The sequence below is a fragment of the Brachionichthys hirsutus genome, chromosome 9 (assembly GCF_040956055.1).
Source record: "Brachionichthys hirsutus isolate HB-005 chromosome 9, CSIRO-AGI_Bhir_v1, whole genome shotgun sequence".
Taxonomy (NCBI): Eukaryota; Metazoa; Chordata; class Actinopteri; order Lophiiformes; family Brachionichthyidae; genus Brachionichthys; species Brachionichthys hirsutus.
This window is the reverse complement of record NC_090905.1, coordinates 8,860,557-8,873,283: the sequence shown is the minus strand read 5'-3', so window position 1 is coordinate 8,873,283 and position 12,727 is coordinate 8,860,557. Positions and strand designations below refer to the sequence as shown.

General features: G+C 42.0%; 1 protein-coding gene across 1 annotated transcript in view; it reads left to right on the top strand.

Moving 5' to 3' along the window:
- The window catches only part of agbl4 (AGBL carboxypeptidase 4), a 189,886-nt gene that overhangs the window by 17,398 nt on the left and 159,761 nt on the right, over positions 1–12,727 (top strand). Inside the window, exon 3 of the mRNA XM_068743739.1 lies at positions 120–244. Coding sequence (XP_068599840.1) covers positions 120–244 — 125 coding nt within the window. The remainder of the gene's footprint in view (positions 1–119; positions 245–12,727) is intronic.

Genomic DNA, 12,727 nt, shown 5'->3' with positions numbered 1-12,727 from the left:
TTTGGATCTGGAATTTTTTTAAATTAGAAGAAGAAATTATCCACCGTTTTTATGCTTTCTTGACTTTTACTACAAACTTCTACTCAGTTCTAATGCAAGCTGTTTCATTGCCTCTGCAGGAAACCTTGGCCATGTCGACTACATCAGTGAGTTTGAGTTTGACCTCTTCATCCGGCCGGACACCTGCAACCCCCGCTTCAGAGTCTGGTTCAACTTCACAGTGGAGAACATCCGTGAGTCACAGGTTAGCATGCCGTGGTTTCATACAGGGAAGTCTTACCGTTCGTCATAAAGAGGCGTTTCCCTCCCTTTGTAAAAGTAGAAATATCTATGTTGTGAGACAATCAAACAATAGCTAAGTAGTGTGAATCCTCGCACTGGTGATGAAGACATCTTGTGTTACTTCATCCGTGGGTATGGCATTCGTCATAAAAACATGTTGTGTTCATCTTGTATTATTGGATTAATGTTTTAATAATTGCTGTAACAATCTTTCTCATTCACGTGTGTAATCTTCTTTTTATATCTGGGATTTTTTTTGTGGCTTTGCTTAACATGACAAGATGGAAAATATTTCAGCACACTCCTTCAGTGCAAAGATGAGATTGTACATGGCATGCTATCCGCCTCGCGAATCCAGTTAGCATCAGCGTGTGAGTCCTTCGCATTGTGTGTACTTTGAGCTTGTGTTTTTTGTGAAAGTTTCAAGTTTTGAGATATACACATTTGTAGGCTTGTTGGAAAGGGTAATACAGTAAAGGGTGGTTTTATAACAGTGCAGGGAGGGTTTATAAAGGTAAAGATACACAAAATAATCAAATAAGTATGGTGCCGTGACTCCACGGATTTTCACCTATTGCAGGGGTCCTGGAATGTAACACCCTCAATAAATGAGGGATGACTGTAATGCGAATGAAAAATGTGCCAAAAACAAAAATACCTGGGCGTTATAGGGAAACCAAAACACAACAAAGAAAAAGCCAGTGTGAATCCACAGCATGCTGTTGCTGTTGTCTTCTTATAGTGTTTTCAACCCAGCCTATCTGCCATCACTATCTCCCTGCTGTGCTGTAGTCAGCACTAATCACATTTTATGGCTCTGAGATGAATGGGAGGCCTCGGCTTGGAGCCGGGTCGATCCCAGGGCCAGATAGACCGGCACTGGCAGCCTGCAGTCCAGGCCAACAGGATATTTGCTGTTGTGGCAAAATGACAAGTGTGAGAGGCAGAAAAAAAAGTGACCAGGGAAGGGAGTACTATCCAACCCAATAAATGGCAAAAGATTAATAAATGTCATGTATATATGACCACAGTATGACAGAGGTGGCACATGGAGAATGTGCCAGGAGCAGTCAAAAATAATTTGCATTGCATGCTCGCATGCTCTCAATCTATAGGCTCCCTTGCAAGCTGCTTCTTATCCGGCCCATTTCCTTCTTCAAAGAGGCCTTGTGTGAATTTAATCTACTCCTGTAGAAAGTGTTGCATTTAAGTGCTGCCTGTGCATTTTACCAATGTGTGTCCATGTGCCAAGAATCAGAATTTTGTATCAGAATACATACTGATCTTTAGTTTGCATCCTAATTGTTGAAATATGGTCGGATTTAAAAATGATAAAAAAACAAACAAATTAAATATGTTGGTATGAGTAAATAAACCAACTAAATGTAACTTTGTGGGGAGAGGCTGTGCTATAGAGATATCAGTGAGTTCCAGGGGAGAACTGAGCTGTTGGAGTGTTTCATCCAGCTAAGCCTTGCTAACTCTCAGCCTGAGCCAGGGGAATGGGGAACAGTAAAAGCCCGTGATATTGGAAGTGAGATGGCCATTTTGAAGGAATGTAAGCTGGTGAAACAGATTTGGTCTGCCTCAATCAGCTTAGCAGCTTTGTGGAAATTGGCTTCACCGTAGCACCAGTTATGATGGATGGCTGGATGGATGAATGTCTCTTTTTTTGTATGTCCTTTCTCTTTTCTGTTTTCGAACCACTTACTTCCCCCAAAAAGCTCAGACCTGTTTATGCTGTTAGTGATGGCCAGGACTGCATTCTTTTTTAATTTAATTTAATTTATTTTATTTTTGCGTAGTTCTTTGCCTCACACTTCACTCCCTCACCTGTGGTTAATAGGTGAGGGTGTAGCTTGTAAGTTTGTGAGCACAGTGGTGGTGATGGTGGTTGGGAGGGTAGGACTGCTTATACACAAAGCTGAAATTAGTTGGCTCTGCATGGTGTCTGGGCTCACACTTAGTGGTAGCGTGAGGAGCTGAGTGGAGCCACTGCCCCTCCATGTTGAGAGGAATCAGCTGAGGAGATGCAGCTATTTGGTTAGGATTTCAGGCATGTCCCACTGGGAGGAGAACCCGGGTATAGAACCACGATACACTGGAAGAATTATATCTCTTTGCTGGCTTGGGAACGCCACCCACAGAAGAGCTGGAGTAGAGGGGAGTTCAGGTGCTGATTCTGAAGTTGAACTTCAGCACCGGACAGCTCCATATGTAGCTCCGGCTGCCTATGGATTCAAACCCCAGATAAAAGTTGCAGAAAGACTTGTGTGGATTTGGAGGACTTACAAGACATCATAGAGTGGAGTCAGGGGGTTTAGGGCAATGGAAGTGACCTTGTTCTTCTAAAGCATCCTTTCTTATTGTCGAAGCTGATGCTCCCCAGATCACTTCATAATGACATGGACAAAAGGATGTGGCAACAGCACAGAATGAATTTTCAAATTGTCTCCCTGATAGCAAAATGAGTTCCCCCTAGTTTATCTCTGCTGAAGTAAGCTTCCGTATCAAAATTCATTGCGTTATTTTTAGCTTGATACACTTTAAAAATGAGGCACAAAGCTAAATGGTTTTTAAATAAATTGAAGGTTTTGAACTAAAGCTGACACAATGTGCCATACCTTTGAAATGATTTTATTTAAACAGGAGAGAGTTTTTTGGCATTCAAAATGCAATTTAATTTATATTTATGCCATGTTTCCATGTTTTTTAATCTGTAAATTGAGTTTTCAATGTTAAAATTAATATTTTTACTGACTTTATTCTGGATCTGAAATTGTGAAGCTCCATTGACTGCAATGTAAATGAACATTTCAAAGTGATCCAGAATCAAGGATAGTCACCAAATTTTGATCAACTGTTCCTAGTAACATTCCCAACAGGAAAAAGGAAAGGAACCTTGAAAGTGGGAGAAAATGTTTCGGAGGGGGAGAGAGCATTGCTGATGTTTTAGCTAGAGACATGCTGTAGTGGCTCTATAGGAACCTTGTGGAACCACTGTTCATCTGCATGAAATGATGGGCCTGGTGTCATGGCATGGATCATCCTCAAACACTGAGTAATGAATACAGATTGCAGATCCTCCCTATCTGGTGCACAATCTGTTGCGCCATAAATGAAACAACTGGCATTCTAATCAAATGGTCTTTTCATGCCAGCACAGCCCTCAATTTGGGCCAAATTCAATTCTAGATTCACAGATTTGTGGGCTGGGGGTTAGGGAGATGCAGGCGGCAAGGGGGAGTTATAAATGCTGTAATTAGAGTATTGTTTAATGTGAATGTGTGCAGACACCTGTGTGTTGGTTTGGGGGTGTTCAGGGGGCTCCCTCGCATCGTGTTGTCATTAACCACTTGGTTATTTTAGATAGCAGTTAGAGAAATGGGTCTCAGATCGCAGCAAAACGCACGCACACACACACACACACACACTCAAAAGCACACATTTAGCTAATTATGCCAACTAGTGGCTTGGGAGAACACATTCTCTGTATTCTGTATTTAGGGAACAGCAAGGAGCTTTGAAGGAGAGCCGCAGTGCCTCTTTGATGCTGCTTTTGTTTTTTGTTTGTGTGGTTTAATAATTTAATCAAGCCAAACGTCCTCCTTCTCTCTCTGTCTGTTGGCGGTGGCTAATTATTCTGCAGATTGTTCTCCTGGTGCTCGAGATCTAGCGATGAGAGTTGAGATTCAAAGGGGTGGGTGGTGCTGATGGTTGTAATTTAACAGTGTGCTGATGGGCTAAGCTGTCTGTTGACTGCTGTTTTATTGTTTTGGGAGGCTGCTGACGAGCTACTATTGTAATACGCACCATCTGATGAGTGTGCCTGCAGTCTGTCTGTTTGTCTGTCTGTCCGTCCGTCTGCCCGCCTGTATTAAATAAGTAACATTCCTTTTTGATGTAATGCTATTGATAACTTTGTCTAAATCTCAGTAAAATGTTATGAGCTAAGCTAAGAAGCGGTGAGTGCATCGGTTATAATTTGATTTTTTTTTTTTTTTTTTTGGCATGAGATCCTTTCAGAATGTGGTCACCTGCCATGGGGAGAGGTCAGTCCAGCTGGGTGACTCTAAGTACTGCCAACGACACTGGGTATCGTGCTAGCTGCTGGTGGTGAGCCGGCCCAAAGAGCATGCTGTGACGAGTGACATTTATAGCCTCTCTGGCAGCGACAGAGTGTGTACAAGCGTTCACTAATGCAGGGGTGGTCAATCAGTCAGAACAAGAGCCACGTGTTTTGTTGTTATTGAAGAAGAACCACATACGCATGACACCCATGACCTGCCCGGATTCCTCGCTCTCTCTCACACTCGCACAGCCAGATTTACTGTAAATGTCACACGTCAACATGAGCATGAAAAAAATCGACTTACTGTTCTGAGACCAAAGGTCAGTCATCTTAAACAATGAACATTGTGGATACTGTCTCACAAACTCTCAGTTCGACCAAGTCTACAAACAAAAATACAGAACACAAGACATACATCCGAGTACTTTCAGACCGAGTCTCAAAGATGCTATTAGACTATGCAAATTCCCGCTGTTGTGCGCGTAGCTGGAGCGTACAGTGCGCCAGAGACGGGTCAAATCATTTTCTTCTAAGACGGGGGTAGATGGGCAAAAAGGGAAAACATTTCATTCATTGTCCCAACCGCTTATTCCGTTATCGGGTCGCGGGCCAAGCTGGAGCCAATCCCAGCAGTCAATGGGCAAGAGGCAGGGGACACCCTGGACAAGCCGCCAGTTCATGGCAGGGCAACACAGACATAAAACCAGCCACACGCACACTCACACCTACGGACAATTTAGTGTAACCAATCCACCTGAGCTGCATGTTTTTGGTGGTGGGAGGAAGCCGGAGAACCCGGAGAGAACCCACGCGGACACGGGGAGAACATGCAAACTCCTCACAGAAAGGCCACAAGTCGGAGACGAACCCGCAACTTCCTTGCTATGAGGCAACAGCGCTTACCACCGAGCCGCCGGGGGGGAAAACATTTGTATTTGCAAAAAATAATGAGTTTTAGTTGTTGCGTATATTGAGTAAAACATTTAATTTCATGTAATAGTCAAGGATTTCATAAAAAATAATGGGCGAATATTAGGTAAAGCAAATTAAGGCTCATTCATGGGCCCCTATGGTCCTGAGGCCCAGGGCAACATGCCTGGTTGCCATTTTGAATGTGACCTTGACACATGACTTAACAAGGTTTTCCCTCCCGAACATTTGCATCAAACGCGCGTGTGTGAGATAAAATTACCATATTGAACTCAAGGAATGTGAACGTGCATACATAATGAAAAAAACACAATTCAACATGAAACTGGACAAGCAATGGGTTGCCCCCCCCCCACACCACACGCATATTATTTTGAAAGTCTGGTACTCATGCCGTCTGCTCAAAAAAGTCTCTATTTGTCATTGTTACACTGCAAGCACACAGCGAGATTGTTTTCAGCCTAGTACAATGGGCCCCTTGAAACACACACACGCAGGGGCCCTAGCATGCGGCGAGGGAATAGGGTGAAGGCGCCGCCATGATTGGCGCGCCTGGAACAGTCAGGGTGCCCAAGGACACCTCAACAGTGCTCTCGAGGTAGACCGGCCGCCAGCCCACACTGCACATTTTTGCCTGAGGTGGGACATGAACCGGTGGACTGCTCCACTTCCCAGCCCAAGGCCCAACCCACTGAGCCACTGCCGTCCACCTTTTGACTGGGACCATGTGATAGACGCCTCCCTGCTTTGTTCAGCCTGCATGTGTGACACCGCCACCTCTGCCAAAGAGTTTTTGAGCATAAACAGCTGTTGTTTGCCTTTCTGGTGTTGAGATTAACATCTCCAGGGATGCGTCGTTCTTATTCAGTTCATTTTATGCCTTGCTGTAAACTCACAAAGGACTCAGACAGAATTAGCATAAATGGATGAACACTGTTTCTCAACGTAAATGAGACGAGTTCTTTTTACCCCACAGTGTGCGTGGACAGTACTGTTTAGTGGCTCGGCCTCTTGTTACAAATGGTTGAATGGATGGCAATTATTAATTTAAACATTTCGATAGCAAACTACTGTGACCTGACTGTTAAATCGGCCGAGGTGCTGACAGACTACAATGAGTAGTAAATGCGTAACGGGTAAACTCACCCGTACAAAAGTGTTAAGTTTTATATTATATATTTGATTATTCTAAGTTATGGGATGCCAATATAGATAACTTGAAAAGTACGTACATAGCAAGAAACAGCGTGTTCCCCTCCGTGTTAATTCTTCTATCGTTGTTAGCCGACACAGACCACTGACAGCTTATGTTTGCTGTCAAACCCCCAAGGAGAAGCTTGACTCTGTGGGTACTGGATCTGGCAAACATACATCAGTACGCTCAAATGAAAAGCCTGAACTGTTGAGGACCAGAGGAACGAGGGAAGAAGATGAAACTGGGGAAGACATGGATAAAAAGGACAGGAGTGGAAGTTTTGTGTATAATGAGCAGTTGGAATGTGAAGATTTCTGAATCAAGCAGACTGCTAGAGCTCAAACAAAGTAGGCAGAATTCTTTTCATGTGACAAATGTATAATTAAGAATGATTTTCTAACCCCCCACCCACACACACACACACACACACACACAATATCTTGATGAACGAGAGGTGCCTTGGAGGAACAAATCATTTTTCATCTTCCTTCTATGTGTATGTACATGAGTGTGTACGAGAGTGAGATGAGCTGGAGACTTTAATTACAGGCCTATTAGGACACCAGCCCCCTTCCCTCACTGATACTGAAGGATATCATGGGATGTTTTCATTTTGCTGTCAAGTCTTTATTGTCTTTTAGATTTGACGCCATATCTGCCAGAACATGTGGATTTTAAAGATTGTTTTTTCACACAATATTTATTTTGCTCATTAGTCTTCATTTTTTAAATGTAATTTAACATTACAAGAACAGCATTGCTAGAGCTCGAACAGGCAAGAGACAGCAAGTTGGAGATGGAGCAGGAAAAGGACGTGTGCTGAGGCTGCACTGGCCGCTTGAGGAATATAGCCTCAGGACGTGGGGGGCACACGTGATGTGACCAACTGGGCTGAACATAACCCTTGACGTTGACTTCAGAGTGGAATGAATATGGTGAAAACAGAAGAAATCTATGAAAAGGAACTCTTTTGTAACAATGAAGAGATGAAAGGCAGAGAACATCTTTTTGGAATTATAAAGAAGCACTATACCACTCATTTTCTGATGACGCAGTTGTATATTTACATTTGCTTTTTATGTTTTTTTCTTTTTAAATTGAATGGAGAATCAACTTGTTGACTGCCTGTCAGACAATACAAAGGGAGCCGCTGACACACAGAGAAAAAGAGTGAGACAGGAATCAGTGAAAATAGTATGGCACTATGTTGGATATTAGAAAAACCGATACCAAGTTTGAAAAAGGAAATGGCACTAAAGGAGGGAACATGTTGTTCCCTGTTACCTGTCTTCACAAACATATTCCCTTTGTACATCAGAGTATGAGTTCATTCATGACTTTCAACCTTTAAAAGAAACCCTGATGTAACAAAGAACATTCATAAGACGAGAAGGACTGCAATGATTGAAATCAGTCTACAGAGAGACAGACGAATGCTGACATGTTTCTCTGTATGATCTATCTATCATAATGGTCTCATACCATTGAGTTGTTTCATATTTATTATTTTAATTAAGGGCCAATGACGTTGACTTTCACATTCACGAATTTCTTTCACACTGTAATGGGCTTCATATGAAAATTGATTTTGGGGTGAGAGATGTTCACAAAGTACAGTTTCAATTTTTTTGTAATTTGGGGGGAGCTGTAGCGTGTGTGTGTGTGTGTGGTGGAGCCTTGGTTGTCTGTCAACCCAAATGCATTAACCTCGGCCTCTATGCCTACAGGGCCCACCATTTCCATTTCTCTGCAACAAATACAGGTCCTGGCCGAGGGCATCCTGGCAACCAGCGTAGTTAATGACTTATTTACTGTTTAATGGCTGCATACTGAACCACAACAACAATTAATGAGAAAAAGCCACATTCAAAAGTAGTTGAGGGGGGCCAGGTGGTGGAGGTTATTTTCTCCTTCAAACTTTATCTGAATTCTGCCTTGTGCTCTGCCCTGATAAGCCATACCTTACCTGGAGACGGGCAAGCTGACAGCTGTGAAGACAACTCCTTTGCTGAGCTGGAAGAAATATAGAACATGAACTTGCCCTATTTTTAATAGCAAAAGCATTTCTATTCTATTATATTCTATTCTTGACTTTGGTGTCTGTATTTTTCTGTGTTGTTTTGTCAAACTCTGCTGACAAACCATCTATTCTTTTCCTGTCCCTGTTGTTCACCTGGCCTGTTTACCCTCTCTCCCACAATTCTTTGCCTTTTGTACTACCCTCATTTATTCTACCCAGCTGTCTTTAGCCTTGTGAATACCATTGCTCAAGCAGTGAGCTGTTGCAGGCACTTTGTTGGTGACCATGGTGCTGAAAGCCTCCTGCCTTCCAATTGCCACTGTTCATTTCATGGTTCATATACTCTGTTCTCCGTTTGTCAGATTGCCGTTAGCGCCACACATGTTTCTGTAAACCCTTGCCTTACAAATAATAACAAATCAAATATACATTTGTTTAACCTTGCGCTTGCAGCTCCCCTCCCACTTCCAGGCTCTCAATTAAGGTTGTGACATTTGTATTGTGTTGCATGAGTTGGGTGTAGGACGTGTTGCAGTTTTTATGGTTTGTGCTGTGTTTTCTCCAGTCTAATTATATTTCATTTACAACTCTGTTTCTCTGGAGTGTGAGTCATAAAGTAATGGCGTCCTACACGACAACATTCCAAATGTAAGCCCCCTTCCTTTGAACTTATTTGTTCAGTCATTTGCCAACACTAAATCACCAGTCATAACACATGTAAGCTTGCATGCTGCCTCCATCTGGACACATTAGATTTATATATTGAAAAGAAAAAAGCAAACGACAAAGAACAACTCTGACATTAAGGAGTTTTGACTATTTGCAATTAAAGCACTTGATGTTCCTTAGTCGTGGTGCTGTGCTCTTTTAAATGTGAATAAAACATGACATTATGACTTGGAGCTACACATTCACAGACATCCAAATTCTGTAGTGAGGTTTTTTTTTTGTGTTCTAATGTTTACTTACATATTTTCAAGTTATAACGAGTGTGCTGTTAGTCACAGTTCATACTTGATGGGAGTATTAGCACATCTCTCCTCTCTAACATACCTGACGTAGCTGTCATATTTATGATTAGATTAACATAATTAGATCAACAGTTCTCTGATGTCCAAAATGACAAGTCACAAGTTTCTTTTTTTTTTAAAAGCTTCTGTGTATCCTCCTAAAATATTGGTTTCAGACCTTACATGTTAGAGGCTACGGAGGCGGGTTAACTAAAAAAATAATAAACATTAATATTCTTTCAACTGAACTGTGGTTACATCTGTGCAACTAGTTAATTCACTTTCATTCTCAATTTCATTCCTTTATTTAGAGAGTCACTCAATTTGTTTCCAAATTGTTCTCCATGCCAAGCTGGATTTGTGAGCAGTGCTATGCTTGACACTAAGTAAATGTGTTTTTCAATCTATCTGCCTTCCCACTTTTGTCCATCTCCCTCTGCATCAGGACTCCTTCCAGTCCCTTGTGTTTTTAGGGCAATCTCTGTGTCTCCTCATCTCTCGTGCCTGCATGCACAAGAGATGAGGTCTTGATAAATAACCCTGCACCTCGTTGGCCCTCAGCTGTGCTGGCTGTGGCCGGAGAAAATATCATCTGCTGTAGGGGGGAAATTGATGCTGCTGCATTGTGCTTTTAGCAATAAAGTTTTGTGTTGCCTTAAAATGCCACTGCACAAACAATTGTAGAAAATCTAGAAAAAAAAATCTTAGCTGCTCTCTCTTCCTGAAAACTAGAAAGGGTCACGGAGAGATAGAAAAGAAACAGTCCCAAGTCATTGCAGAAAGTTACTTTGACTCTGAAAAACAACGTTGCCAAAATATGAAAACGGCTCTTTGGTTCTACTCCATTGCTCCAAAAACAGGCCAATGATCAGATGAGACATTCCCAGATGTCCAGGTAGGAAGAAGCAAAAGTTCCTCTGTGAAATCTGCCATTATCCAGATGGCACCATAAGCGATTAAGCCAGAACATTTCTCCCCTCTTATAATTGACTCCATAGGCTATTAGGCAGGTTGGCACAAGGCTACGTCCACTGGTGCACACTCCAGATGTTCTATTAGTGTGTGCGTGTGTGTGTGTGTGTGTGTGTGTGTGTGTGTGTGTGGGTGGGCAGAACCGAGGAGGGCAGAGACTTTGGCTGTTGCTGTGGGTGCTTCTGGTGGGCCCAGTATTGCATGCAGATGGACATAGGGCTGGGTGGGTGCTGGGAATAAGTCACATTCAATTATATCAATGTCTCTATCATTCTGTCTGTTCTCAGTCTCTTTCCTCAAGTCTTTCTCGCCCTGTCTCTTTCTCTCTAGCCTCGGGGAAGAGAAATTACTGTTCTGTTTTCTGTTAAAGATCTTTGTCTCTGCTTTTTGGTTTTATCTGAAGATTAAATTATCTCTCATCCTTTGTCTGTCTCTTAGGGTGTGTGGGCAAAATGATGTTTGGCAGGCGTTAAGTGCAGTTGCTACTCTAAACTCTAAATAACGCTGTGAGGCTTTTTGTACTGTCGATTTATTTTGGTGCAAAACTTACCATTTGATAAACTAGCATGCCTTATCATACTATAGCATATTATTATTTTACCTCAAATGTAAAACAAACGTGTATTTAGTTTCCTTATTTAGAGTAACATATCACTGTCATTAACAACTTATTTTCACGCCACATTGATCACAACCTGATCTAGAATCCACACGGGTTTCACATGTCACTCAGAGGAAACAGGGAGCAGAATATTTCCAGAACTTGTGTCATAGAAGACATGACGGCTTTTTTTGTGGTGTTGGTATTACATTACTGAATGGACTTTCAGTAAATCCTTTACAGCTAAAAAAAGAGCTAAAAAGCCATTTATTATTTATCTCCCCATGGCTCGCAGTAAAGTGGAGAGGCGCTCTAGGGTTTCCATCAGCTATTAGTAAACAAATCAATGCTGCAGACTGAGCTCCTTGTCAGTACAGAGTCATCTGCCCTTTACCATGACTTTCAGAAGAAAGCCAGGGATGGACTACACGAAACATGATCATTCTGAGGATAAAAAGAGGCAAAACGAAGCGAAATGAAAGTTCTCTGCAGGACGAGTCGTTCGTTAAGGCATTGAGTTTTGAAAATCTATGCAGGAACCTTTATTCCCAAACTGTCCCAGTGTAAGAGGGACAAGTTATTCATTACTACACCAGCTGGGCTGGTTTGACACATTGTGCCTCTGTGAGCGGGCACTTCTGAATTTGTAATAACCCACAAAACAATCTGTATTTGATGTAATCAAACAGCACAGTTTGAAGCCCCTAATCCAATTTATTTTGCAAGATACATTGTAATTTGGTATCATCGTAATTATGAAGAGAATTGTGAACTGCCTGTAAGGGGACTGAATTAGCTGACAGAAGAAGAGTAATATGATTGGGAACGTGGAGAAATCAATACACCACTGCTCATCTCAACTTGACCTGAATCCTACCTGAATGTGGATCTTTTGGGATTCAGTTTAATTCAATCTGGTGCAACAAAAACGCTCCCTGTCCCCTCTGCAAAAGCTGAAAACAATTCTATCTTGATTTAGACGCTGGGCAGGGGGCTTGCTGAGAGAAGAGTGGCAGCGAGGAAACGAGCTGGAACTAAGTTTGTTCTGAACCACCTGACAAATTCGGGTACATACTGTATATAACCCCAAGCTCAATACCAGCAAAATAACAGCACAGCTCCACACACGGCAGTTAATTATAATAATTATCCAGTGGATATTACCGTATTGTTGAATGTACTTGTTTCATTGCAGTGGACGGTACATCACAGGATTTGATAACAGCCCTTCCACGCACCCACAACTGTGTTCACAAATGAGACTACAGTGGACTGAGATTCACTAACGGTGGTAGTTTTCTGAAGGAAGAAGCCTAATATAGCAGCATTGTAATGGGTGTTTGGAAAAAGTTGTGCTCGAACTGTATTTAAGTGTGATAGTATTTGATTGATCATTTCATTTTATTCTCTATCGTTATTAATACGATTTCTGTCCTGCTTGTATTTTTCTCCTGTGAAAACATTCTCTTGCTGATATCGCTGATCTAGTGAGGAAAAACTTCATCTGTCTTTGTTTCAGGCAGAGTTGCTTTCTTATTGTGTTGTTTTATTGATCACCTGACATTTCAATGAATCCAGCAGCTCTCTCTGTGGACCCCGATCAGAACTTGATAGCCAGCTACAGATATTTTCCTATTATAATAGC